Source organism: Malassezia globosa, assembly GCF_000181695.2.
Source record: "Malassezia globosa CBS 7966 chromosome Unknown mgl_sf_4.1, whole genome shotgun sequence".
In the NCBI taxonomy this organism is placed as follows: Eukaryota; Fungi; Basidiomycota; class Malasseziomycetes; order Malasseziales; family Malasseziaceae; genus Malassezia; species Malassezia globosa.
Genome location: NW_001849869.1, coordinates 467528 through 493772, shown reverse-complemented (window position 1 = coordinate 493772; position 26245 = coordinate 467528). Strand labels below are relative to the sequence as shown.

Sequence of the window (26245 nt, the reverse complement as noted above, 5' to 3'; positions counted from 1 at the left end):
ACGTGGAGGGTGGCCGGCCGGCCGGCCTTGCTTCAGTGCCCCCGACATTCTCCATTTCGCACCTACCGACACACGCGGCCGACGCTAAGATATCACGTGAATAGGCCTAGCGGCTCTCTGTTTCCTTCGCGCGCGTGACGAACTGGGTGGCCAGCCAGGGCAGAGGGGTAGGCGGATGCCAGAAACCAGGTGAGCAAGGCCAAGCCGAGCAGTGCAAGTGTCTCGGGTTGAGGCGACGGCAGCGGCAGTGGCAGCAGCAGGGCCAACGTAAGTCGTGGAGGCGGTGGAGGCACCCTACGACCCACGCATCCAACTCGAGGGCCATCGGCGGGCTCAAAGAGTCTAGCGAAAGCTTGGACAAGTCGGCACGTGGGCTTGGAAGCAAACGCACTGCGTCTTCGACTTGGATCCACAGACGGCCACGACGATGAGCGGAGACGGCGGTGGCGACAGGGCCGGCGCGCACAAAGATATCAAGTATGCAGCGATGCCAAAGAGTCTAGAACTCGTACTCGCGACCAACGAATCTCTGACAATCGAGCTGGACCCACTTCCAGATGCGGAAGAATTGGACGTGGTGATGGATGTGCTCGTGGAGGAGAAGCCACCTGCCTACTTTTGGACGGCACTGGCATCTCGCTGCTGGAATGCAGGGCGGCGCGCTGAGGCGGAGCAGATCATATCCCGCGGGTGCTCTATCTTACCTGTGCATCGGCCACAAGAATGTGCGTCGCTCTTTGCTTTACGTGCCGCGTTTCTCTTGGCTGAAGCACGTACAGCGCCCAAGCAGGTACTAGACGATGCTCGATACCAGCCACTAGGAGAACGCAGTCCCAAGCAACACTATTTCCAGCAAGTGCACGACAATTGGCAACGCGTGCAATCACTTACGTCGCCGGCTGAGCAGCAGTCGTCACGCGTCCTGCTCCAGGTGCGTGCAGTCACGGCGCTGATGTGCGGTGACAATGCGCTCGCAGCGAAGCTCTTTGATGCCCTACTTGCACGTACCCCGTCCGATGTGGTTGCTTTGCTGGGACGTGCTTGCGTTCTGCTTCGTGCACGCCAATACCACCCAGCGCTTCACACATACCAACACGCGCTCCGTGTCATGCTTCGCATGGACCAAGCCGCCGAAGCTCAACAGGAACCGTCAATCGCTTGGCACGGCGCGGATCCGCGCATCGGCATTGGGCTCTGCCTCTGGTTCCTGGGACATTACGAGGCGGCGCGCCGAGCATGGCGCCGCGCCGCCGCGTACAGGCCGACGTCGGCACCACCCCACTTGCTCCTGGGCCTCACCCTCATCAATGCGGCCAAGTATCCGGGCCCTTTACCTGCAGGTATGTATGGCGCACATACGCAGCGGCCCGAAGACGAGGCTCGTCGAGCAGCCTACGCTGACGGCCTCATGCATATCCAGCAGGCGTGGCAGCGAGACAAGACGTGCGCGATGGCCGCCGTCGTGCTTGCATCGCACCTCACGTCACAGGCGTTGCATGCATGGGCGCCATTATGGCCCGCGGCGCATGACATGACGACACCAGCCGCTTCGATAGCGTCATCGTCGTCATCAGCAAACTCGCTTGAAGCTGTGTCCACAGCACTCGCTCGTGCGCTCAAGCTCGGCGAACATGCGGTGCAGTATGCAGACTCACGATCTATTGTTATGCATGCATGGCTACAGTATGCGTATGCGTTGCATGTAGCGACGCACCTGCCGCAGAACGCATCAGATCATACGGTGCGTGTACTAGCCCTGCGTTACTATGGACGTGTCTTGGAGGCGCAGGGCCGCACGCAGCCTATGTCGACGGCATCATCCGCTCTGGCGGCAGCCGCGGGTCCCATGGCTGCGGGAACAGCCGGCACGACGTCTGCGTCGTCCGACACGTCTGGGTATCGACATCCACTCGCACATGGAATAGCCCTTGCTTCGCTGGGCCATGCACAGCTGGAAGCGTCAACAGGTGATGTGCAAGGTGCCATGCGCACACTGGATGCGGTGCTATTGCGGCCCAGTGGCTCTGCTGCCTATGCGACCGAGCTTGTGCTCATGGCCGGCTTGCTCCTTGCGACGCCGGCTGCCGGCTCGACAGCGGCCACCGATACAACAGCCCAAGCCGACCGCCGCCGCCGTGCGCGCGCGTTGCTGGACCGCACAATACACACTGCCACAGAGGCACGCGCATTGTTATCGCCCAAGTCGCTGGTCGGCGAGGGCGGTGCCATGGCGTCAGAGCGCTTGTCATCGCTGACGCTCACAGCCCTGGCGCGCCTTGGCGATGACCCGCGCGTTCGTGCATGCCTTGCATTCTTATGGGCGCGTTCTGCACGCGAACGGGCCATCTCCGAGTACGAAGCGGCTCGTGCAGCTTTGCCACCGAGCCAAGAGGGCTCGCCCCTGATGTACGCGTTGGAACTGAATATGGGCGCTCTCATGACATACACGGCCGATGCTGGCATGTTGCGCCGTGGCCTTGTGCATTTACAGCGAGCCTTGCAAGCGACAACAGGGAGCAGCAGCAACGACAACAACAGCGACAACGACATGGTCCAAGCCATCAAGGTGCTGGCCAACTACAATATGGGCCTTGCGCTCGAAAACCTCGGCGATGCAACTCAGGCACGCGATGCCTATGCGGCATTACTAGCGGCTCACCCCGAATATGTGGCGGCTCGCGTGCGGATGGCCGTGCTGGCCGCGCAAGTGCCGCAAGACACCATGATCCCGTCCGACATGCCTGGCGGCATCGAGCGATCGGCACGCGATGTGGCCAACACCCGCTTCAAAGAAGCTCTCTCCAGTGATCCAGGTGACCTGAGTGTGCGCGCCGAGTACATGCGCTTCCTCGCAGGTGCATACCCAGCGAATCGGCACCCGGCTTGGGCCGCGCTCAAGGACTCGGCGGCACAGCTGTTCCTCGGTGCTGACGCTGGCAAAGCCGTGTTTGGCAGTGCCTCCGTGGCTCGGCGCGCAGCTGACGAAGCCAGGCACGACGCGTACATCCTCGGCACTCTGGGATGGGCGTACTACCAGTTGGGCGTGCATGCCATGCCCGGCCCGAATCAGCGCGCGGAACGTGCCAAGTGCATGCTGCGTGCGGCCGACCTGTTTGACAAGGCATTGGCTGCCAATCCACAGAATGTGTTTGCCGCCCAGGGCCTAGCCATTCTCGTGGCTGATGATGCTCTCGGCGATCCACACGCTGCGCCCGATGTCATGGAGGCCCGGCGCAGGACAGCCGCCGAGGATGCAGCCGCACTCCTCGGCAAGCTGCGCGAGGTACGGGACGACGCGAGTGTGTATGTGTGCCAAGGCCATGCTTTTATGCTTTGTGGTGCGTGGGACCGGGCAGCACATGTGTACGAACTTGCACTTACCCGGTACCGGTGTGAGCGGGATCCGGCCGTGCTGCAGTACTCGGCACGCGCACTCTACGCACTCGGCCTGCAAGATCGGGCCATGGAGCATATCCAGCTAGCCATGGCACAGCTCAGCACCGCCTGCGACGTGCTTGCGGAGCGCAGTGGTATGGCTGGCGGCGAGGCAGACCTGGCATACGCCTCAAGTTCAGCAGCCATTGAATGGAAGCAGGTCATGTACAACCGCGCCGTCATGTCACACAAAGCGCTCCAGATGCTGTACGACATGCCCGTCGAGCAGCGTACCTCGAAGGATCTAAGCACGGCCATCCAGTGGGTCGAGCAGGCCCAGCCTGTGCTGCAAGCACTCGTCGATGCCGCTAAGCGCGAACAGCTTTTGTACATCACCGACGAGATCGTCGAGCAGCGTGTAAAGTACGCCGACATGTCGCTGCTGAAGCAAGCCTCGCAGCAGCTCCAGGACACGCTTGCTTATGAGCAGGCGCAACGCGACAAACTTGCTCAGCTCGACGAGAAACAGCGGGAGCGTGAAGCGCACCTTGCGCAGCTGCGCCGCGAGAAGGAAGAGGAGCACAGACGCAAGGCCGAGGCCATCGCCGAGTCGCGTCGACGTGCTCGTGAAGAGGCAAGTCAAATCGAGTATGATCGCGAGCCGTCGCCGGAGCCTCGCAAGCAGCGTGCAGCTCCTCGCAAGAAGAAGACGCCTGCACAGACGGATGATTTCGTCGCTCAAGATGACGAACACCTCTTTGAAGAAAGCAGCGATGACGACGACGATCGAAACGATCCGGGCGACAACGATGATGACGATGACGATAACGATAACGATAACGATGGCCATGACAATGACGATGACGATGAGGACGTGGCAGCTGGCGATCGCAAGGACATGAACGTGGATGCCAATGCCGATGCTCCAAGCTCCCACACAAGCCCACGTGCCGCGGACGACATGGACCAAGACGACTCAGACGACGGTGCGGCAACAGCATCTGCGCCAAACTCCATGCGTGCACGACTCGAGGCTCTGGCGCGTGAGCGCAAGAAGCGGAACGAACCTGACTTGCAGCGACCAAAGAAACGCGCTAGCGACAAGGCCTCTCGCAAAGAGTCGAAAAAGGCCAAACTCGATCAGACTTCTTCATAGCACGCTGGCTGTGCGACCGATCATCACATTGCCACAAGCCCCTTCATATTCTTCGGCTCACACCTCGAAGGTGCTTCGCTGTCTGTCTGCCTACCACTTACTGGGGTGATGCGCGCGCTTACCGTTCGCGGTATCACTCTTTATCGCCCTCACTGGCTATAGTTGAGGTAGACACGTCCCAAGGCAATGGTCTAGGACGACAATGCGCTTTCTATTCTTCCTCCTTCACTATCTTTGTCACACTCTTCTTTAGCACCCTTGCCGCATGACAGTGCTGCTCGTCACTAGTCTCGCTCTGCCAAGCGCTCAAGAATTTGTACAATTTCCGCCTCGCTCAGCATCGAGAATCGCTGCTGCGACTCGACCTCGCGTGCCGACGCCGACGGATCGTGCACAGCAGGACCACCGACAATGCCAATCTCAATCTCACTGGGCTTGAGTTCCTGAGCTAGCACCGTGTGTAGCGTATTCACAGCCATATCAAGGATCTCGTCGCGGCTTAGCTCTCCCACGAGCTTCTCCGCCTCGGCCAGCGCTGCATCCGGCGCCATGGCCGTCGGTACACGCTTGAACTGTTTTTCAAGAAAACTCATGGCCTCCGTCTGCTTAGTACCGCTGGCCGTCGCTCGGTAGCCCACATAGTGACCCGCAGGATCGAGTTTGAAGATCTGTGGCTCCTGCCCACGCTCGTCATCGAGCCCAATCAAAATCATAGAAAGACCGAGCGGACGCATCGCTGCCTTTTGTGTATAAACCTGGTTGATATTTGCCATGCGCTTCGCGAGTAAATCTGGCGTAATCGGGTATCCATACTTGTACTTGAATTCAGCCGCCTCCGACCGTGCACGCTGCACCTGTGCACGCGCATCAGGCGTACGTCCAGTCACGACACAACCAATGTTCGGCGTGATTGCAAAGATGTGCGTGACAGTTGATGCATCAATCAGCTTGTCCGGCAGCTTTTTCTGCGTCGCCACCACGACAGCATCCTTACCTCGTACTGCTACCGCCGTGATGCCTGCGCTTGTTATCGCCTTGAATGCGTATTCCACCTGGTACAAACGTCCCTCGGGCGAAAAAATCGTCAAGTGTCGGTCGTAACTACTGCGCGACATGCTTCAAGTAGACCAAGATGCAACACTCAAATTCGCACGTAGGTCCTGTCTTGGATGACGCGGCCCTTCCTCCGATGAGACAAAATGCCCTCCGCCGATCTGACAGCGACGTAAAGTCGCACCCTCATCCACCCACGCCTACTACTACTTCCACTCAGAGTCCAACGCCGGGCCCCTGCGACGCCCCGTCCTTGGCCACTGAGAGGCTTCGTCATCGGCCGATGTCACGTGTGGCCACACTTGCTCGCTCGCCAGCAAAAAAAAAATCCCCCCTGTCTGACGCTCTCGTTTCCCACCCTGCTGAGAAACGGCTGAGCCAACGCTCCGGTCGTATAACGTGGCAGCAGAAATAGCAGCAGCAAAATCCGACAGACCCTTGCAAGGTCCTTGTTTGTCTGCAGTTTGTTTATTTTTTTTCATTCTCGTTGTGTCTCGCATAATTACTTCAAGACATGCCGGGCACACCGACGCATGTGCTTTTTGAAAGCGCCGTCGGCCTTGCTTTGTTCAAGGTCGAACAGGTCGAAAGCATTGGGTCACAGACCAAGCAAGTCCAAGAAGCTATGGATGATCTTCCCTCATTTGGAAAGATGGTCAAGCTCGTCAGCTTCAGCCCATTTAAGAGTGCGCCTGATGCTTTGCAAGGTGCTCTCGATATCTCAGAGGGCATTGTGAACGAGCATCTCAAATCCCTACTGACTCAGAACCTGCGCCCAGAAGGAAAGAAGGTCAAAGGCATAGGGCTCGGTGTGTGTGACCGTAACTTGGCTAGCTCCATCGTCGGCGAGTTGGGTATCCCTTGCGATACTGGAGAGACATCGCAGGAGCTTGTGCGTGGTGTACGTCTGCACGCCGAAAAGTTACTCAAGGGCATGGCCGAGGGTGACTTGGCTCGTGCTCAGCTTGGTCTTGGTCACTCATTTTCTCGCTCCAAGGTCAAGTTTAATGTGAACCGCAGTGACAACATGATCATCCAGGCCATCGCACTTCTTGACACACTCGACAAGGACGTCAACACTTTCGCCATGCGTGTGCGTGAATGGTACGGCTGGCACTTTCCTGAGCTCGTGCGTATCGTGCCAGACAATATCACATACGCTCGTCTCGCCCGATACATTAAAGCCAAAGAGAACCTCGGTGAAAATGATCTAGAAGAAATGGCAGAAATCCTCCAGGGCGATGAAACAGCTGCCCACAATGTGCTTGATGCCAGTCGAGCCAGCATGGGTACGGAAATTGGCGAACTTGATATGATCAACATAGAAAACTTTGCTGACCGTGTTGTTCGACTTGCCGAGTACCGCAAAAACATGCACGACTATCTTGTGGAGAAAATGCATCTTGTCGCGCCAAATCTCTCAGCCCTTCTTGGCGAGGTCATTGGCGCTCGTCTGATTTCGCACGCCGGCTCGCTGACGAACTTGGCCAAGTATCCTGCGTCGACAGTGCAGATTCTTGGTGCTGAAAAGGCTCTGTTCCGTGCGCTTAAGACGAAGGGGAATACGCCTAAATACGGCTTAATTTACCATGCGTCTGCCATTTCGCGCGCCGCGCCGAAAAATAAGGGTCGCATGTCTCGTTTCCTCGCGAACAAAATCAGCATTGCATGCCGAATCGATTGCTTCTCAGATGCTCCATCTACCAAGTTTGGTGAAGTCCTCCACATGCAAGTGGAAGAGCGACTCGCTTTCTACGAAACAGGCAAGCCCACGACAAAGAACAGCGACGCCATGCGCAAGGCTATTGCCGCGATGGAAGAGGCCGCTGGCGATTTGATGGATGTCGATGGCGATGATGATGATGGTGAAGACCATGAGGACCAAGACGGTAGTGACGACAAAGATGTCGAGGACAATAAGGATGCGGATGATGATGAAGACAGCGACGACGGGCCAGCTGAGAAGGAGAAGAAGAAGAAGACTTCGTCCAAGGCATCATCAAAGGCTGAGAAGAAGAAGAAGAAGGACAAGAAGAGCAAGAGCAAGGCTAGTGACGTCGAAAAGGCCGCGAAGAAGGCAGCGAAGAAGGCAGCGAAAGAGGGAAAAGAAGGAAAGGATAAGAAGAAGAAAAAGAGCGCATAGTTAGATGCGCCCTCGTCTTCCTCCAGCATTCCATTCTTATTACACACAGTCTCTTTCCTACTTCTCTCGCTGTTTTTGTCCGCGTCATTTCCCCCTCCCCCTTCTTTCACGCAATAGTCGATTGTACTGGACGCACCTAATGTATAAGTACTACCTTTATAGCTTCTAAGCATACGATATTCGCCTCATGTGAGAGTTTCTGACGATTTTAGAACGATTGTACAGATCGACCTTGTTCTAGAGAGCATCACGGGGCAAGCAGTATAACGGAGCATCTACACCTAATCTGACACATGCACAACGCCATGCGTGTATTGCATGTGCCAGCACAGCATGCAGGAGTCTCGGCCGAGAGGGCGCTCACCACCCCACGACCATTTGAGGCCTCTGACAAAGACTGGGAACCTAGCAGCCCGAGGTGGCTGTGGTGGACCGGGCATAGGTAGTACACACGCCCGGTAGAATTGGCCACATCAGACGCGCTTGTTTGATTGGCCTTGATGAGCGAACCTCCGCTGGTTATTCGCTTGCTTGGGATCCCGATTATTCGTTCCTCAGTTCGCTAGTTGTTGGCTCTCGTACAACTACCAACAATATGGAAGGTAGGTAACCAACAATAAATATATACTTCATATTTGAATGCCATGCTAACACCTGCCGACTTTCACTTCGCTTTGCTTAGACGAGGTGGCTGCTGTATGTTTCGCTGACGAATATTCGCATCTTTCATCATGAATTTCTAGTAACTAACCTCTGTACAGCTTGTCATTGACAATGGTTCGGGTATGTGCAAGGCCGGTTTCGCCGGTGACGATGCGCCCCGTGCTGTGTTCCCGTACGTTACGCTTACTTCCTAGCTTTACTGACGCCTCATCAGCTCGATTGTCGGTCGTCCCCGCCACACAGGTGTGATGGTCGGAATGGGTCAGAAGGTATGTGATTGGATGCAACTTTTCATTGTATGCTAATGCCGCTAGGACTCGTACGTCGGTGATGAGGCCCAGTCAAAGCGTGGTATCCTCACGCTGAAGTACCCAATTGAACATGGTATTGTGACGAACTGGGATGACATGGAGAAGATCTGGCACCACACGTTCTACAATGAACTCCGTGTAGCACCAGAAGAACACCCTGTGCTGCTCACTGAAGCTCCTTTGAACCCGAAGGCCAACCGTGAGAAGATGACGCAAATCATGTTCGAAACGTTCAACGCGCCAGCCTTCTACGTGGCTATTCAGGCTGTTCTCTCCTTGTACGCCTCTGGTCGTACGACAGGTATTGTGCTGGACTCGGGTGACGGTGTTACGCACACTGTGCCTATTTACGAGGGTTATTCGATGCCTCATGCTATTCTCCGTCTTGACTTGGCCGGTCGTGACCTGACGGAGCATCTTGTCAAGATCCTCATGGAGCGTGGTTACCCATTCACGACGACCGCCGAGCGCGAGATTGTTCGTGACATCAAGGAGAAGCTCTGCTATGTTGCTCTGGACTTTGAGCAGGAAATGCTCACAGCCGCCCAGAGCTCGGCTCTCGAAAAGAGCTACGAGCTGCCCGACGGTCAGGTTATTACTATTGGCAATGAGCGTTTCCGTTGCCCTGAGGCACTCTTCCAACCCTCGTTCTTGGGTCTCGAAGCGGCTGGTATTCACGAGACCACTTACAACTCGATCATGAAGTGTGACCTGGATATCCGTAAGGACCTGTACGGCAACATTGTCATGTCTGGTGGTTCAACGATGTACCCGGGTATCTCGGACCGTATGCAGAAGGAGATCACGGCTCTTGCTCCTAGCAGCATGAAGGTCAAGATCGTCGCCCCTCCAGAGCGTAAGTACTCTGTCTGGATTGGTGGTTCGATTCTTGCTTCCCTGTCCACATTCCAGCAGATGTGGATTTCAAAGCAGGAGTACGACGAAGCTGGTCCCTCGATCGTGCACAGGAAGTGTTTCTAAGCAGGCTATGCCTGCGGCTCTGTGTTCCGACGAGGTATGACTTGTGTGACTTCCATATCGATCAGTCGCTAGTCCGTAGTTCTATCAAGTTCCCTTACGTGCCCTTGGGATCTATGAATTGGAGCATGTTGTAACAGACGCGTCCTGCTAAAAAAGGCGAGTGATGCTCAGTCTAGCGTTTCTGTGAATACCTGTCTGGTTGTAGTATGAAGGATGGTCGCATCCTTGTGCGCAACGTCCCGGTACTTCGCGACGATTTTAGGCCTTAGTCACGCGCAGCAAATAGCTTCGCCCCTCGGTGGTATACAGTGGCGAAGCTGGGGCGTGCGTCCACAAGATCAATGTCCCTGCCAGTGTTATTATGTGCGACAGTGGCAAATGTACGTACGTCTCGCGCATACGGGCGGTCCATGTCATCTGACGGAGCTTCGGCGTCGTCATAGCGCACCCTACCACAAGCACGACAAATGCCACGAGAGTTTCAAATTTGATCTGCAGGTAAGTGGGTCATTCTCTCTTTCAATACGTACATCAAGCGGTACGTTGCTTTCATATGCCGTTGTAGAGGTTGACAGGTCGATACTTTTGCCCTGCGACAAGACTGCGAGTGGGCATTAATTCTGCCGATGTCTTACATACCTTCGTATGCAGAGTACGCTGCATGCAAAAAGAGGACTTTATGCGTTAGCCAGGGTTGTGGTTGTCATGACGTACCAATGCCTGCGATGGTCGTCAGACGTCCCCTTGTCGAGGGCTGCTCGCGATACGGTAACAGCATAGCGTTGCGGTATGGGGTCAGGACACAATAGACGTGAAAGTTTGTGATTAAACGCCACGTGGATGTGGCCTGTTTGGATCTGTGTCGAGCCTCTGACGAGGCAAAGAGATTGGACATGGATCGCGCATAGAACTCAATCACTCACTCCACCTCTTCACGCCAACCCATCATCGACACTAAGCTATAAATTTGGACCATTTTCAGACTCGCACGGATACGAAACCATTTTCATCAGCGAAATCCATAATTGTTGATTCACTACGTAAGAAGCCAGCTGGCATTTGCATACCAAGAAACCATAGGGTTTGATCCATCACGCAATTGCGTGCCCTGGGTATCTGCGTATCGAGAGAGAAACTCTGCATGAGACATGATACGAGCATCGGGCGAATCACGCAGAAGCGGAGGTGGTATGACGTCTGACAGACCCAACAATCTACTCGGCGCATAGGAATAGTCTTCATAGGCAGACGGGACATACTGAGAAAATTCAGTCGAGTAGGTGGGGGTGAAGTATGTCCTCGACATCTTTGATCCAGCGTCGGCGAAGTCACCGGCTGGCGATGTACCCATATGGCGCAAATATATGTCACGAAGCAATGGGAAGTCAGTTGGGAAGAAGATATCAAAGAAGCCTTGCAGTACACAATAGGTGGTCACAGGAATCATGATACCGTTGTGCCGTGTTTGAACGACGGGTGCATTCACACCATGAATCGTATCTGGCAGCGAAGAAAAGTCAGACAAAACCAAGCGGTGAAGCGGAAAGTGCTTTTTCAGCACATCGAGCATCCGAAGAGCACCCGTCGGAATGAAATGCGGCTGAGTGAGATTGGGGTAAAAAGGCGCACTCTCATGCAACGTATGTCGTAATGAAGATGGAATCCAACTCAGATAGAATGGCGCACCTGGTGGCAAGAGAGGCCGACGGACGGAGTGGAACAGATTTAGGTAGCGTTGAATCAGCGGGTCTTGCACGGGCTCCCATAACTCGACAAAGTCCCCGGTACGATCGATTGACACTAGACCCTGGTACGGTTGCAGATCATCCGTGGAATAACGCACCACATCATGTGCCAAATTGTCCAGAACCTCTAAAGCAACAATGAAGCAGGGGTCTTCTACATCCTTGTCCCACTGCAAAAAGTCACGCGGTACCACTTCGACCGTGCCTTGTCGCAGATGATGCAGCAATCGTGCCTTCTGCTGCGCGGCAAGTCGATCGCTAATTTCCACAATATGATAGCGCGTACGCGAATACACGTCTGGCTCAAACTCTTCCATATAGTCAAGGATGTCACGCGCCAATGTTCCAGCACCACCACCGAGCTCATATATCACGAGGTCATGATATGGGAAAAGGTGCAACTTGTATTCTGCCACCAGATAGCGAGCTAGGGCATGTCCATAATGCGGCTGTGGTAAGTCTTCGTCATACGTACACTGAAAAGCTGCGTCGGGGTGTGCCAAACTTGTCCAGCCACCATGGTATCCACCTCTGTATCCGACACTTGCTCATGGCTTTGATCGCGTTGAAGGCGGCCGATTTCACGCGCTAGTTCGAGGCGCTGAGTACTGCCCCAAGGTGTCCGTTTTTGCTTTGCAATGAGTGCATCAATACGCTCCTGCGGAGTTGGCTCATTGTTATGGCGCCGTCTTTCGCGAGCTTTCATCTCATTTTGGAACCACTCCTCAAACGCCATGTACCGAAGCTGCACTGCGCGCATAAATTCGGTTTCATTTTTGATATCGTGAAAAGGGAAGACGGAATCGAGTGTTGATGATGATGTTGCTGCTGTTACTGCAGGTGATGCCGTATCGGAACCAACACGTGAGGGTGGATTTGCAGATGGCAGTAGGACGGCCTGCCGACTAAAGTAGCCATAGTGAGTATTGTACAGGCTATCATGGATAAAGTCACGCGCAAGCATACGAACAGACCGCGGCCGTGCCTTGGATCTGGCCAAATCGTCCGCCGTCACAAGCGGATAAGAGTAATGCTCGTCCTCGGGATGCAGAGAAAAAAGGTCATAATTGTACTGCACACGATGCTCTGGCGCACGCGCCTTTTTGGAATTCACCGGTGCTGTATGAAACGCTTTACGTAGGAATGAAGACGCCAGTGAGCCGCGTACTTGACGCAGGCATGTTGTGGAAATGCCTCGCATTGCTAACAACACGCTGTGCTGTGTGACAATGATCGTGGAGGCTCAATCTACATTTCATTTTCACGGAGTGGTCACAAGGCGTCGGTCTCATTGGAGAATCTAAAGCTAGAGGCTATGGACGACTTTCCTAGGGCAAAGGTCACTATATCGATGTTGCTCTACACGTGGACTCATAATGACAATAAGCACTTGATCTGGCTGTACTACACACAAGTTGATACGCACAACCTCTGTGTGCAAGGGTGGGCAATAGCAGCGGACCAGGCTGCAGATCAGAAGCAGGCAACCACACAGACTTTGAAAGGCAAGGCCCCGGTGCCGGTGTTGAGTAGGCTGCTGATGATCACATAAGCACGTGCTGCGGTGCTTTGACCACGAGTGATTCGTCCGTCATGTACTTCCACCCGAAAAAACCAACTCAGTTCAGAGACTCGATTTATCCTCACGCATATTTGTCTACTGACGCCACGAAACTAGGGCTAACGTACGAACCCTTATTTTCCTCGTAGACTTTGGCGTGGTGTTTTACTGAAAGAAACAGCTCTTGTTTCGTGGGAGCTTCAAAAGTCTCTTGCACTTGTCATAGCACTCGTGCCCTTGTAGTTTAAGCAGGGGCTCTCTAACCATCTCACCTCGAGAATCTGAATTTTTCCTGTATATTGGAGTACAGCGCTTGTCTCTGGCGTATCTGTGTGCGCTATCTCGATATGTCACAAATCGACGAGTACGTATCGATATGGAGTATGGCGCGTCGCTACTGCATTTGCGCAGACGGTCATGTGGGGTGGCGTGCGGTGATGCGAGAGTAATGGGAACGGATAGATATAACTCTATCGCTGCGTCATAAGCGACTGGACTTGTACGCAAGAACCGCTGCCACACTGTGAGCTATCTCGCGTAAGTTTGCTCTATTTCTTCGCGAGAGCAACTCCCACCATAACATCACTACCCGTTTTTCACTCGCATAGGCCGTTTGCCCACGCATTGGATGTGCCGCGTCTTCATCTCCATGTCTGATTCAATGATGCTGACTGACGACTTTTAGCACACGTATACCGATTTCGTCAACTCCAGCGACTGTGCTCCCGTCGTTTCCTACATCGACACATGATATTTCTACTACGGTGCCGAATCTTATCACACCCAATCTCATTGAGAAAAGCCCGAAGGAAGCGGCTGGTGCACTCGTCACATTGCTATCGGACAACAGGGGCTCAAATGCGCCGGATGGATTTACTATTCGCGCAACGACACCTCAGGACCGTTTGCAGATCGTTCAACGTATGATGCAGCACGGCTCGCCGGCGTATCTCTCGGCATTCACGAATCATACCCGTGGTCGAGAGATTTTGGCGACATGGCTTTCAGATGCGACGCCACCACGCAAGTCCGATATGGAAGATATAAGCGACATGTACGCTACGGTTGTTGAACCTTTACTGGCTCTTTTGCTTCGACTTCCGATTGAACTAGAGCACCTTAAAGACCATGTAGGCCTAGGGAAGCTGATTACCGGTGCCCAAAAACGTCTTCGCAGTGAACATGCTCGAAAGCTCGCAGATGAAGTGAAAGAAAAATGGAGTGCGCTTGTGCCATCTAGTACAGCATCACGGGCTCAGAGCGCGCCGCCACTCTCGACGACAGTTAAGCGTCCCGCAGCCACGAACTCATTGCAGGACCCCACTACTAAGCGTGCGCGCAGCAACAGTGCATCAACGGCTGTGCCACCCACTCGATCTGCAGTTGGAGCTTCAGTGCGCCCCGCCTCAAGCATGTTAATGTCTGGCACGTCGCGGGCGCGTACGGCATCCGCGTCGACGCAATCAGAGCGACGCGGCTCGCCGCAGATTTCTGATGCTAAGCCTTTGACAAGCTCGTCCGCAGCCACCCGAAGATCAGTATCGTCACGCTCGGCGTCTGCACAGTCCAATGCGAATAGGGACTTGGCAAGTTTCATGACACTTATAGATCAACCGCGGCCTAGCCCACCACCAACAGCATCTGCTTCTGCGCCTGTGTCCGCTGGAGAAGCCTCTTCAACCTCTTCTGTTGAGTCTGGTACTCAGCCCAAGAAACGCAAAAAGACTGTTCATTGGAGAGACCACGATGGTCAAGCACTTGTGGCTGTCAAATTGATCGAACCCGCTGTCTATGAAGAAGACGAGCAAGGCGGCATTGCCAGTGTGGGCCAGCTTGATATGGAGGAAGGCGGTGCTTTCCGTCTCGCGCATGCCGATATGGAAGAGTACATTGATTACTATCCTCCGCGAGAGGTGAGCCTATCTGTCCTTTCGCCCATGATACCTGAATGCGGTGCACACAGCGAAGCAAAACAGATCCAAGCTGAGTATGAAAACGATGTGGCTGAAGTCACGTATTCTGAGCCAAGCATGATCCCAGAAAGTCCTGCTGAGCCTGTGCAGGATGCATATCTATCAGCCTTTTCTACAACGCTCAATGAGCCCCGGGTCATGACAACCGGCTCTGTGATACGACCTTTTGTATTTGACCAAATTTCATCCCCTTCCGTCTCCACGTCATCCAGCAGCTCGATACCTGGCCTACCTTCAAACCTAGCAGATTTATTGCAACAACTCAAAGACGAAAGTACCACCGCAACCTCTTCGCCAACGACATCTTTGACAGCCCCAACGTTATCAGAAGTACCAAAGACTCCACCTGCAGCAATGCCCATGCCTATGCCAGTGCCCACATCACAACCCAGTATGCCCTCGGATGCACCCACAAATGAATCCACCATTCCTTTGCCACTACCTTTGTCACCGTGGGGCGGCCTCCCTGGTATGCTACCGCCACCGTGGCCATTTCCCTCATTACCTACATCTGAAGCTATGACTACTATGCAGACAACAGTGGCACCCATGAACATGCCTGAACCAGATTCAAAGACGCCATCAGAAACTACACGCTCTCGCGCTGGTCGGCCCAAAAGGACAGGAAAATATTCGCGTCCTCTTGAGGGGTATGTATGAGGAAATAAAGCAGATCTCAAACGGTATATTTGCTGACAAAATGCAGCAATCGGCAAAATGATCGCTTCCCATATCGTCATGGATAGTATACGATTCGCAACGAGTGATACTCAATTGAATCATATACCCTTTCTTTTGCATTGTGTCAGCATGGTAGGCTTGGATGGCAGAGCATACAATGAGAGGACTGAAATTGGATTTTCTTTTTACAACCTTCATCCCACATCGGACGCAATTGCGACAAATTGTTTTCCCCCTCTGAACATGCATTCATAATCGGTGCAAGATTCATGTGCTCCCGCGGTGTTCCTGCGTCGAACCTTCCAAATCATTTCCAACAGTCGGCTGCGGCGGGTGAAATAGACCCTTGTACATAGCTCGCTTTTCGGGGGGGATCAGTCCAGCCTGAAAGCGTCATGTTAGTCATGTAACAAAGAGGATAAAAAAGAAGTAACCACGCACCCTGTCAAGAAGACGAGCAACTGGCTTACTAGGTTGTGCGCCAGTATTAAGCCAATACCTGATTCGATCCTCATTCCATTCAAGGCGTTTTTCCAGTCGAGGCTGCGTACTGATACCCGGCGTGATCACTTGGCCATTGTAACCGGGACGGTCCTGCAAGCGTTGGCGTACCGGGTTGGGTAAGACACTTCGCAGAGGGCGCGGGACAGGATCGTACTCGCCGAGCTTTTCGATAGGTCTAGCATCGCGAGCTTTTGTGTTTTGAATCGCTACCACATGATAGAATGGATTGTTTCTCGTGCCATGCCGTGCCAGGCGCAGACGCACGACCATGGCGACCACCTGACAATGCCAATGTGAGATACGGTGGAAAAGGTATTGCACGTGGTGTAATACGCAAGCCTCTCGTCACATGTCAACTGCACTATTGGCATCTGGCGCGCGCCAGCGGATTCTTGGTCAAGCACACATCTGATTTGTCAGAGAGCATAGAGTTTATGCATGTGTGGACACTGCACAGCCCTGCGCATTGCACGAATGAAGCGCGCTGACCGGCATCAACATAGGTTTATTATGAAGGTCTAAAATCATCGGAAACTCCCTCAAATTCAGCTTCCTTCTCTTAGCTGTCATCTACTAAGGATGTTCCAAGTACGCACGCTATTGTGTGCGATTGCGTTGGCCTCTGTGGCCAACGCTGTTGTATACCGGCCGAACAATAACATGGTGTACCAGCGTCGTCAGGATGCCTCGGCTACAGCTATGGCTCAAGCCGCTAGCACGTCGAAACCGTCGCCCCCTTTCAACTTCGGTAACCCCAGCAGTGACTATCCAGGTGTAGTGGCTGATGGTTCCAGGGGTCCAACGAACCCTGACAAGCCTATGATGGATACGCCCGTGAATCAGACGTCGGATGCGCGTTTGGCCTCGATCAACAGCGCTGACGATTGGTGTACGTTTGGTCCTCTTGATCTCAACCTGCCTGTATCTGATCGAGAAGAGCGAACAGTGGCTTGGTGTACAAAGCCGCGTAACAATGCGCGTGTTATTCCTGACGGTACCCTCACCGGTGTTCACTTTGTGAAGACACCTCTGTACGTTCAGGTTATGGCCCTGGGAGACTTCACAAAAATTGGTATCAAGGCTAATGACTCTGGTGGTGAACTCGACCCTCATGGTCAATACGGTGGTGGTAACCCAAAGGGTGGTGATGTCACCTCGAACGTGACTGGTAAAGATGTCTTCTACAAAGAGTGGATGAACTACGTTGGTCATAACATTATGTGTTTCCGTGTATGCACGGCGGGCTCGGACCAAGCCAAACCTGGCGTTGAGTGCGAGCACGAGCTTGACAAGATGGGCTGTCCGTGGGTGATGCCAGGTGACTACTCTCCGGATGTGTTTGATTCGTGTGATGCCGACCCAGCGTACCCGCCGGGCTACTTCCTCGAGGATGGGTCGACCTCGACATTCCAGCAGTATATGACGGGTCTTTGGACACTCGATGGCAAAGAACTCACCTTCACGAATGGTCACAAGGGTCAGTCGACTCCAAGTGTGGCCCAGTCGATGCCTAAGTCGTCCAACTGCAAGCCAGTGCCATCGCCCGCGAACAAGATTGCTTCGCTCTCCAAGAGTGCTGAGAGCTCGGTATCGCAAGCCGCTAACGCTGTTGCGAATGACGGTGATTCCAAGAGCTCTAGCAGCGACAAGCGTGGCGACAAAAATGAGAACAACGGCGAGAGCAGTGGCAAGGACAGCGACAGCTCGAATAAGAAAGACAAAAACGGTGCTGGTAGCGTCTCTGTGACTCTAGCGTCGACCGTTGCACTGGCCGTTGGAACTCTGGCCGCCGCATTCCTGTTGTAACATGAGTAAGCATGTCGTTTGTCAAATTTCCACATAGATTGGTGTGCGTTGTTCATTTTGTGTTGTTTAGCTTTGTCCACCAACAGCGGTAGTCGTATATAACACACTATGGTGGTCCTTTCCATGTATCGATTTCTTGCGAGAGCCACTTGAGGGATATTGTGGCACTTTGTCTGGGTCTAGGCAGTGGAGAGTCTGGCATATCGATGGCGAGACATATGGAGTGTGGTGGTTCTGGTCGGAATACGCGGTCGTCTACGACTGGCTTCTCATGTCCATGATGGAATGGGGGAGTGGCATAAAAAGACACGTGGTAGTCGGCGGAGGGGGGGGGGAAGCCTCTAAAACGGTGAATGTAGCCCATTGAGCTGTGGAGGTGCGCTAGTCCCAGCAAGCGAGCGGATGGGTCTAGGAACGACGAGCGACAACAGCCTCAACGTCTTGCTTGGTGGTGGTGATTGCGTCATGATGAATCGAGTGACGCCTATATTCAGCCGCGCACGCTTGTGGTATAGTGCACACAAGGTGGTGCATATGCGCGGTATCTCCTCCCGACCAGTACAACCAGGACACTGGGATCCGCATGTAACGCGTGTGAAGCATCCCATTCCACCCTTACCGAACAGGAAGCCTCTCTATATCGCAGGTGGCGCATCTCTTGTAGCTCTTTGGTATGTGTTGTCTGCCTACTTCAACAATAAGGAACGTGTGGGTTCGTCCGTTCTGCGAATGGTGTCGCAGCGTGTGCGCAGTGCGCCTGAAGTATACGAGCTACTGGGCGAGCCTGTGCGGATCAAGCGCAGCATGTTCGGCGATCCGTGGATTGAAGGCATCATTAATCCATTGAAAGGCAAGGTCGATATGAGTTTCGAAGTCGTGGGCCCACGCGGTGTCGGCACAGTGTATTTCACATCTGTTCGAAAGCACAAGACAGATCCATTCGAGCTCTTGCGGTTCCTTGTTGTGCCTCATGGCGATACGAGTCGTGCGATCTCGCTATTGAGCCACGGCATTGAACACAACATGCTAAATAGCCAGAACCAGTAAAAGTCGGAAATCTGAAGAAGAAGCAAAGTGAAGAGAGGACTGAGTATTCGCTGTGATCGTGCTCTTCGTCGTGAATATGTACGTTGACAACTATACAAAGCCATGCATTTTGTAGGGCCATGCATCGCGAGTTGCGCGACCTGCGCATGGCTGAGGCGAAGGTTGTGAGTATGTTGTATGTGCTGTAGTAGCCATCGTGGACGTTGTCAGATCTGTCGCCGGTGCGGATAGAGATGCATCTGTGACGCCTGGCTCCGTTGTTGACGGGGTTGGACGCGGATCCGTTTGGCTGGTAGTGTAGGACCCGGTACTGCAAGATTCTCGCTGTCTAGATGACAGCCTCAAGACAGGATACAGTCGCGACATGCCTTGCTCTAGGCGATCTTGCCGATCAGCTTCAGATTGGATCTTTTGTGAGCGGCGTGTCGGAGGAACCGGTGCGATTGTCAGATGCATTGAGCGCCCATTGCTGAAGCGCGCGGATCGTGTCTGGAGTTTAAAGGGCACTCGACTAGAATCGCCCATATACTTCGGCGCGCCGCGAGTCGAAACGCAAAGTGGTCCATCATATGAAGCGCACAGCCCAGCAACGAGACCTGTCGATACACACGTGGGTGTTGCTGCCGGTGGCGGAGCAGCGCGCGTCTCGCACTTCCAGCGACGACGCCATTCCCCAAATTCGCTAAGAGGCCAGTAGCGTATGCTTCCTGCTCGTCTTTGGGAGGAGTGAGACGTGACGAGAGCCCTTGATTCACACCTGTCGTGCCAGAGCCAGGCAAATAGACGAACGCCCGAAAGTCACGCGGAATACACACATGTGCAGTCGCAGACATGTCCCAGCCACGATCTGTCAATACACAGCGTCCCCGCTCAGAGTGAGCCCAGAGACCACACACAAAAAAGAAAGTACCGCGAATCGAAACGACCGGCGACTTGGCGGTCTGAAATACGAGGTCCACCAGATCATGCAATTGCAGCATGCTCATGCCGAGATCCGACGCTCCCACATGCCCGCAGGCCCACAATGCTGCCTTGACTTTTTCCAACATGGCACTGTCGAACGACTCAAGTGCATGTCCTGCCAATACAGTCGACCACTCCGGCAAGACATGCAGCTCCGCTAGGTAGACACACCCAGCAGGCGTCTTGGCAAGTTGGCCGTACAGATGCGGCGGCAAGAACGGTGTGGCCGAGTCTAGAGCCATGACCCGTTCGGCTTGTGCCACATAGGCTATATGGTCGCGAGCATACCAAGCCTGGGCAAGTGGACTCAATAAGCCAGCGCGGTGCATGAGCTGGAATCCGCGCGAGTCTGCGAGACCCAAAAGAGCTATCGTTGTGTGCGTCGCCAACAGATCAACAGGAGGACCTTGCTGCATTGCACACTGTGCCATGGCTGGGTGAGCACAGGCTCGCTCCATCTCATTCGTCGCAGCAGTGCGGACAGACGCCGACGGATCGTAAAGCTGCGTAAGAAGGAGCGACATGGCCCAGGGTTGCGGCTCATCATCCAGACAGAGCACATGGCCCACGCGTTTGGTGGCCGCTTCGCGAACGCGATCTGGGCCATCGGAGAGAGCACGTTCCAAAAACACACGCGGCAGCGCATGTGCAGAGACATCGAGCACAGCGAGCAATGAGCACACAACCTGCACGGATGCATCGTCCTCATTTTCACACAGGCACATCAGCGGCGTAAAGAGTCGTGCATGAGTCAGCAGTTCTAGCCCTACCGCACTGGCAGATAGGACCTGAAGCATTTCGAAGTAGCCAGTCACGATGTTATGCTGCAGATGATGCAGGGAGAAGAGGGTCTCGGAAGCGCGTTGACCCAGCTGCTCGAAACTGTCGCGCAAGTCGGAAAGAAGATGCTCTTCAACAAGCACGCGCACACCATCTGCGTGATACAGCAGGACACGGCACAGGCTTACGCCAACGGCGGTCCAGCGATGCGCCACATCGTGCTTTTTCATCGACGCATACCGCATGTGTGCGGGGCGAAAGAAGGCAAGGAGCCGACGAATAAACTTGAAGCCGTTAAGCGCCTCGTCGAAACGTTTGGGATCCCAAAGCGCATGGTCCAACAGCTCGAGAATGACAGTCTGATTCCACAGCGTGTGCTCTCGCGCTGTAATGACCATAGAGTCACGTAGCATAGTCCGGAAGTGTGCATCATCAAGCGTCATGTACATGCCTTGGGCGTATGTGGGAGATACCTCGTGTGAGGAAGTTGGTTGTGCTTGATTCTGATTTGCGCGTGACGAAAAGGTATGGACTGCTTCACTCCGGCCCACTGCGTCTAGCACATGAGATGCCCCGACCATCAGCTCTGGCTTTTGCTCATTTGGAACACAGATTCGGTGGACAAGCGCAGCACATGCGTGCAACGATGCGCCTTCCTGCGGCATCATGTCTCGAGAAAAAGTGAGGATCCGATCAAGTAGCTCACTTGCAAGGTTGTCATGACGAGGTGTGTGCTGCATTATCATGAGAAGAGCGTCCCAAAGTCCAGCATCGAGAAGAAGCATCAACACAAATGCCACGTACGATACACGCACATGCAGCATCGGACTATGCGACACAGTCGCGTCGACAGTGCGAAAAAGTGGTAGAAGTGCCGCAAGCACATGCCTCCTGATCGTTTGATCCTCGACATACAAGGATGCGACCAGGGACCGCAATGCTCCCATGTCACACATGCACAAATAAAACAGGCCTTGCCAGGACAGCAAAAGGTGCGAAACGACCTGCTGTGTCGTAGAGAGCTGACTTGACGACTCAGCTGCGCTGGGCACAGACGTGAAACCAGCCAGCACGGACGCCAGGTCGGTCCCTGCGCTAATGTGCCGACGAGTCGTGGGCCGATCCAACAGTATCAGCATACTGGTGACAAGAGGCACAGCAACGTCCGCGGGCGTTTCACACACGGCACGCCACAGAGGTGCCATAGCAGACGAACGGGCGACGAGTGGCGTGTCTAAGAGCGCCAGTTCGGCCAGGGTTTCAATGCTAGCACTGCACAAAGGATCATCCGGTTCGACAGCTATTGCTGCAAGAACTCGTACCACACCGACCGTTAGGAGAGTATGTGCATGCTGGCTGCCGAGGCGGGTATAATGCATGCATGCACGCACAAGCTTGAGCGACTGCTCGCGCTCGAACACGCACGATGCTTCTTGTGTCAAAGCTCGGCAAAGCAACAGGGGAAGTGCGTTTGTATGTGTGGCTAAGTCTGGCAACAGCGGCGCACTGAGGACGTAGCGAAGCAGACGCATCGCATAAGCGCGGACCATCGACAAGGCACCGAGTGATATCCCGAGCAGTGCGCACTGCGTAAGAGACTGTGTATCTGTCTCGAGTCGCAGATCTGGTAGCTGCTGGTAAAGTGACGATAGGAAGAGAAATAAATGGCATAGTTCATGATCCGATGCCATGGGACTGTCACGAGACTTCGGTTGGGCTACGCTGGCGGAACTCGTTGGATCGCGTAAGTTTATTGCCTCTATTCTTGTTGATAGGAGCTTTTGCAGGATCCGTGTGAGAGCTTCGACAGTGCATGCTGAGCACGCGATTTCATCAATGTAAGCGGATGTCGATGTGATAGAGGGAGCGGAGGACGGTGGTCCTGATAGTACCGATGCCGGTAGACGGAATGCCTGACTCTCAGGCAAGGCAAATGGATCTGGTGAGAGGCTTGGTATCACCGCGTGGGTGTTAAGGTCCTCTAGGCCGTGTACAGCGCGAATCGCCCGTGGACGCCGGAACCTTGAAGACGAGGCCACTGCACTATTCAATGTATTTTCAATCCCTTTGCGTCTTGTATTGAGTGTTTGGACCTGCTCTTCTGCGACTGCCAGCTCCCGCTCGACCTGGCCACGCAAAGCATCATTCGATGTGCTTGCATCGAGAATCTGCAGCATGTTGCGCGCACCATCACGGATGCGCGATTCAAGCTTCAGCCGCGCAGAAACGTCGGCAAACTGAATGTTAGACATTTTGGTTTCTCTCTTATTCCTTCTCTTTCTTTTTCATGCCCACATACCTCGCTCTTCAGCGCGTCCATCTGGCATCAATCATGACGGTGATCCACAACACAGGTACCAGCGCTGCACGAATGTGTGCGACCCCGGAGGAACGAGGCGAGTGTGGAGGTACCACGTGCTTACCTGAGTCTCGCATTGGCCCGGCTTGACCAAGATGTGGACGACCCATTCATTTATAATAGTAGCAGGCCGAACAAACTGATCCACAGCTCGAAAATGTACAGCGAGTGGCCAAAACGGAGAGGAGGGAGGGAAGGTGGGAACACGATGCAAAAAATATGATTGGGTAGGTCTGTTTCGTCAGATCTAGAACTCGAAAAAAAGGACAGTCTCGCTTCCACCATACGAGACCAACTCTCAGCCGGCGCCGCAGAGAATGCACCGCCTTGCATTTGTAACAATCGTTCTCGCGCTTTGGTCTTTGTTGCATGTATCTGCCGCACCCATAGACGATGTGTTTGGTGTTGAGCGGTCGCTTTCACTAGGCAACTTCTCCCTCACAAACAGAGGGACGTGGCTCGTGGAGTACTATGCGCCATGGTGCCCACATTGCAGGGCCTTCGCGCCTAAGTGGCATGAGCTTGTGCAGCGCGTCGATTTTATGGCACAGGAGACAGAAAATCCATTCACACTTGCACGTGTCGACTGTGTAGAAGAGGCTGAGCTTTGTGGGCAGGAACACATTACAGGCTACCCCAGCGCGAAGTTGTACAAGAATGGAAAGACGGTGGAAAATAATGTATTCAAGATTGTATCGCGTGATATTGATCGGCTCGAGGAATACATCAGAAATGAGTTTGAGGCCACGCATCCAGCCTTCGCGAAGAACGCTGCTCTCAACAATGCACCTAGTGGATCTGGCAGTGGAAGTGGTGCCCTTGTTCCTGTGACGCACCTCACGGAATTTGGTATGCGCCCTATAGAAACAATTGAGCAGCTGAATCGCTACTTTGGCCCTGATCACGGACAAGGCCCATCGTTCGTCAAGTACTACTCTCCGTCATGTCCACACTGCCGTGCGATGGCGCACGACTTTGAGCTCGCCGCACGTGAGATGGTCGGCCAAGTAAATCCCATCGCAGTAAACTGTCAGAAGTACAGTGATGTGTGTGCGGAACACGATGTGGGCGGATGGCCGCATATGCGTCTCATGAACGATGGCAACTCGATCGTGTACCCAGACTTTGGACGTGAGAAAGATGACTTTCTTAATTGGCTTCGTGAGCAAAATGTGTTGGATGCTGTCCGTCCAGTCGATTCAAAGTCTTGGTTCAAGAAGATCAAAATGAAGAAGCAGTCGGTGCTCCATCTTATGCCTCAATCTGACTTGGAAGTCCAGCTCCTCGATGAAGTCAAATCTCGCGTCAAGACGGACATGCAGTTCCTCGTGTCATCTGACCGAACGCTGTCGCGCCGGTTCGGCGATAGTGGCGCGATCCTCGTGTTCAACGACAACCCGTACCGCCCAATGGCGAAGCTTCCCCTGTCGTCGATTACCATGAACATCGACCAGGGGACGGCCGACACAGTGGCTCGCTGGCTTGATATGCAAAACGAGCCTTTGCTGCTTGAGTTAACGGGACCTGATGCTGGCGAATCACTGCATCAAGACCCACCCACGGTCCTCGCCGCGCTGAGTAGCGAGAAATCAGCGACGGTTCTCGAGCTGCAACTGCAACAGCTCCGCTCAGTTGCTCAGTCGTGGCGCTCGTCCCCAGATCTATCCAGGCAGCCCTTGCGCTTCCGTTGGTTTGATGTGGATGGCCGCGAAGCGAATCCCCTCAAAGTCATATACGATATCGATGTGAAATCGGTCCCCTCTCTGTACCTCGTGGCGGGCGCTCTCGGTACCCCGTACAAGTACCCTAAATCCAGTCGCTGGATCAAGCAAGATAAGGTCATCAAGTGGCTGAATGACGTGCAAGCGGGACGCGTGGCAAACGGCTTGGACGACTCTCTCTTGGCACGCACCTTGTCTGTTGGCTCAGCGGCCGAGGAGGTGAATCCCGTACTAATCGTGCTTGTGGTCATCGCGATTTTGTGTGTGATTCCTCGTACCCGCCGCTTCCTACTTCGTCTCTTCAGTGGTACGCGTGCGAATCGGAAAATTGTCTAAGCGCAACCTACCTGATCGCTGCGCTAGTTGATGCGCCGCCCCCCAGCTGACCGTGACACTTGCATATGCAATCGTACTCGCACACACACTCGCACACACGCTCTCTCTCTCTCTCTCTTACGTACACTTGCATTCGTATTTGAGCATTGCGAAAATTTCCTCAAGTTTAGACTATCACGATTATACTTCTACGAAAGATTTGACGCCTTCGAGCCATCCGCAGTATTCGCGTTGCTCCTTGTACTCCGCATAGTTCGGGATGAACAATGCCAGGTTTGTGGCAATGCCACGCTCCGCCAGGAAGCTTTCGAACTGTGCCTGCAGATTCTCGTCCAGTGTCTCGAACTGCGGACCAATGTACAGGCCGCGACGAGCCCAATCTGCATCAGCTGTAAGCTCCGTAGCCAGCGCATCGTCTCGGTAGAAAGTAATGTTCTCGATCATAAACTGTCCATCCTGGGCCTGTGCATCAATATTCAGAGAGCCGCGCTTCGCCTTGGTAATGTTGATGGCGCAGCGGACAGGGAAGCTGCCTTCAAACTCATCCTCTGTACCACCAGACGCCATTTGATCCGTCTCGTCGGCATCAAGCTCCTCAGTCGGTTCTGCTGTGTCAATTTCACCAATGCTGAACAGTACACGGATTTGCTCATTGCCGAAACTGCGAGTCAATGCAATTTCATCAGAACCTGGCTTGTCCTCGATGTTCCACACGCCTTCAGAGCGGAACTGGCTGAGCCACTCTGGGTCTACATCTGCACCTCCTGCTGCTTCAGATGCTTCTCGTTCATATGTAATTTCTTGCTGCAAGCTTGCGCACAAGTCGCTGTCCGTCTCGCCCTGACCAAAGCGGCGTAAGGACGTGGCAAATGTGCGCGGCTGCACAGATGGTACACGCATGCCCAGGGGCATGCGCACAGCGCTGCTGCTACTTCCGCGCATAGCCATGCGCATGCACAGTAGTGCATTGACTCGGGTGGCAACACGAAGTGCAGTCATGGTTTAGCAGCGTAGGATTGATTGTTTTATTGGGTTCTGAGTTCACACGCTAGCACCAATGTCTGAGGTCGATAAGATCTGGCCGCCC

The 26245-nt window shown here is 54.0% G+C and overlaps 13 protein-coding genes across 13 annotated transcripts; 7 read left to right on the top strand and 6 right to left on the bottom strand.

The window, feature by feature from the left end:
• Window positions 1–427: 427 nt before the first annotated feature.
• On the top strand, window positions 428–4531 carry MGL_1989 (uncharacterized protein; the record flags this gene model as incomplete). Its single annotated transcript, XM_001730938.1, has 1 exon — window positions 428–4531. One exon carries the CDS (start codon window positions 428–430, stop codon window positions 4529–4531), a length of 4104 nt encoding a protein of 1367 aa, XP_001730990.1.
• Window positions 4532–4815: 284 nt separating this feature from the next.
• On the bottom strand, window positions 4816–5646 carry MGL_1988 (uncharacterized protein; the record flags this gene model as incomplete). The annotated part of the gene is made up of 1 exon (XM_001730937.1): window positions 4816–5646. The coding sequence occupies one exon, from the start codon at window positions 5644–5646 to the stop codon at window positions 4816–4818; it is 831 nt and encodes a 276-aa protein (XP_001730989.1).
• A 452-nt stretch (window positions 5647–6098) lies between these two features.
• On the top strand, window positions 6099–7727 carry MGL_1987 (uncharacterized protein; the record flags this gene model as incomplete). Its single annotated transcript, XM_001730936.1, has 1 exon — window positions 6099–7727. The coding sequence occupies one exon, from the start codon at window positions 6099–6101 to the stop codon at window positions 7725–7727; it is 1629 nt and encodes a 542-aa protein (XP_001730988.1).
• A 595-nt stretch (window positions 7728–8322) lies between these two features.
• Window positions 8323–9682, top strand: MGL_1986 (actin; the record flags this gene model as incomplete). The annotated part of the gene is made up of 5 exons (XM_001730935.1): window positions 8323–8329; window positions 8410–8423; window positions 8489–8562; window positions 8605–8659; window positions 8705–9682. 5 exons carry the CDS (start codon window positions 8323–8325, stop codon window positions 9680–9682), a joined length of 1128 nt encoding a protein of 375 aa, XP_001730987.1.
• A 265-nt stretch (window positions 9683–9947) lies between these two features.
• MGL_1985 (uncharacterized protein) lies at window positions 9948–10460 on the bottom strand (the record flags this gene model as incomplete). The annotated part of the gene is made up of 5 exons (XM_001730934.1): window positions 9948–10029; window positions 10071–10174; window positions 10213–10283; window positions 10322–10357; window positions 10397–10460. The coding sequence occupies 5 exons, from the start codon at window positions 10458–10460 to the stop codon at window positions 9948–9950; spliced, it is 357 nt and encodes a 118-aa protein (XP_001730986.1).
• A 258-nt stretch (window positions 10461–10718) lies between these two features.
• MGL_1984 (uncharacterized protein) lies at window positions 10719–12628 on the bottom strand (the record flags this gene model as incomplete). The annotated part of the gene is made up of 2 exons (XM_001730933.1): window positions 10719–11876; window positions 11903–12628. The coding sequence occupies 2 exons, from the start codon at window positions 12626–12628 to the stop codon at window positions 10719–10721; spliced, it is 1884 nt and encodes a 627-aa protein (XP_001730985.1).
• A 1286-nt stretch (window positions 12629–13914) lies between these two features.
• On the top strand, window positions 13915–15621 carry MGL_1983 (uncharacterized protein; the record flags this gene model as incomplete). Its single annotated transcript, XM_001730932.1, has 1 exon — window positions 13915–15621. One exon carries the CDS (start codon window positions 13915–13917, stop codon window positions 15619–15621), a length of 1707 nt encoding a protein of 568 aa, XP_001730984.1.
• Window positions 15622–15909: 288 nt separating this feature from the next.
• MGL_1982 (uncharacterized protein) lies at window positions 15910–16416 on the bottom strand (the record flags this gene model as incomplete). Its single annotated transcript, XM_001730931.1, has 2 exons — window positions 15910–16026; window positions 16084–16416. 2 exons carry the CDS (start codon window positions 16414–16416, stop codon window positions 15910–15912), a joined length of 450 nt encoding a protein of 149 aa, XP_001730983.1.
• Window positions 16417–16725: 309 nt separating this feature from the next.
• On the top strand, window positions 16726–17952 carry MGL_1981 (uncharacterized protein; the record flags this gene model as incomplete). Its single annotated transcript, XM_001730930.1, has 1 exon — window positions 16726–17952. One exon carries the CDS (start codon window positions 16726–16728, stop codon window positions 17950–17952), a length of 1227 nt encoding a protein of 408 aa, XP_001730982.1.
• Window positions 17953–18486: 534 nt separating this feature from the next.
• On the top strand, window positions 18487–18999 carry MGL_1980 (uncharacterized protein; the record flags this gene model as incomplete). The annotated part of the gene is made up of 1 exon (XM_001730929.1): window positions 18487–18999. One exon carries the CDS (start codon window positions 18487–18489, stop codon window positions 18997–18999), a length of 513 nt encoding a protein of 170 aa, XP_001730981.1.
• A 446-nt stretch (window positions 19000–19445) lies between these two features.
• On the bottom strand, window positions 19446–22994 carry MGL_1979 (uncharacterized protein; the record flags this gene model as incomplete). The annotated part of the gene is made up of 1 exon (XM_001730928.1): window positions 19446–22994. The coding sequence occupies one exon, from the start codon at window positions 22992–22994 to the stop codon at window positions 19446–19448; it is 3549 nt and encodes a 1182-aa protein (XP_001730980.1).
• Window positions 22995–23418: 424 nt separating this feature from the next.
• MGL_1978 (uncharacterized protein) lies at window positions 23419–25158 on the top strand (the record flags this gene model as incomplete). Its single annotated transcript, XM_001730927.1, has 1 exon — window positions 23419–25158. One exon carries the CDS (start codon window positions 23419–23421, stop codon window positions 25156–25158), a length of 1740 nt encoding a protein of 579 aa, XP_001730979.1.
• A 180-nt stretch (window positions 25159–25338) lies between these two features.
• Window positions 25339–26112, bottom strand: MGL_1977 (uncharacterized protein; the record flags this gene model as incomplete). Its single annotated transcript, XM_001730926.1, has 1 exon — window positions 25339–26112. The coding sequence occupies one exon, from the start codon at window positions 26110–26112 to the stop codon at window positions 25339–25341; it is 774 nt and encodes a 257-aa protein (XP_001730978.1).
• Window positions 26113–26245: the final 133 nt, after the last annotated feature.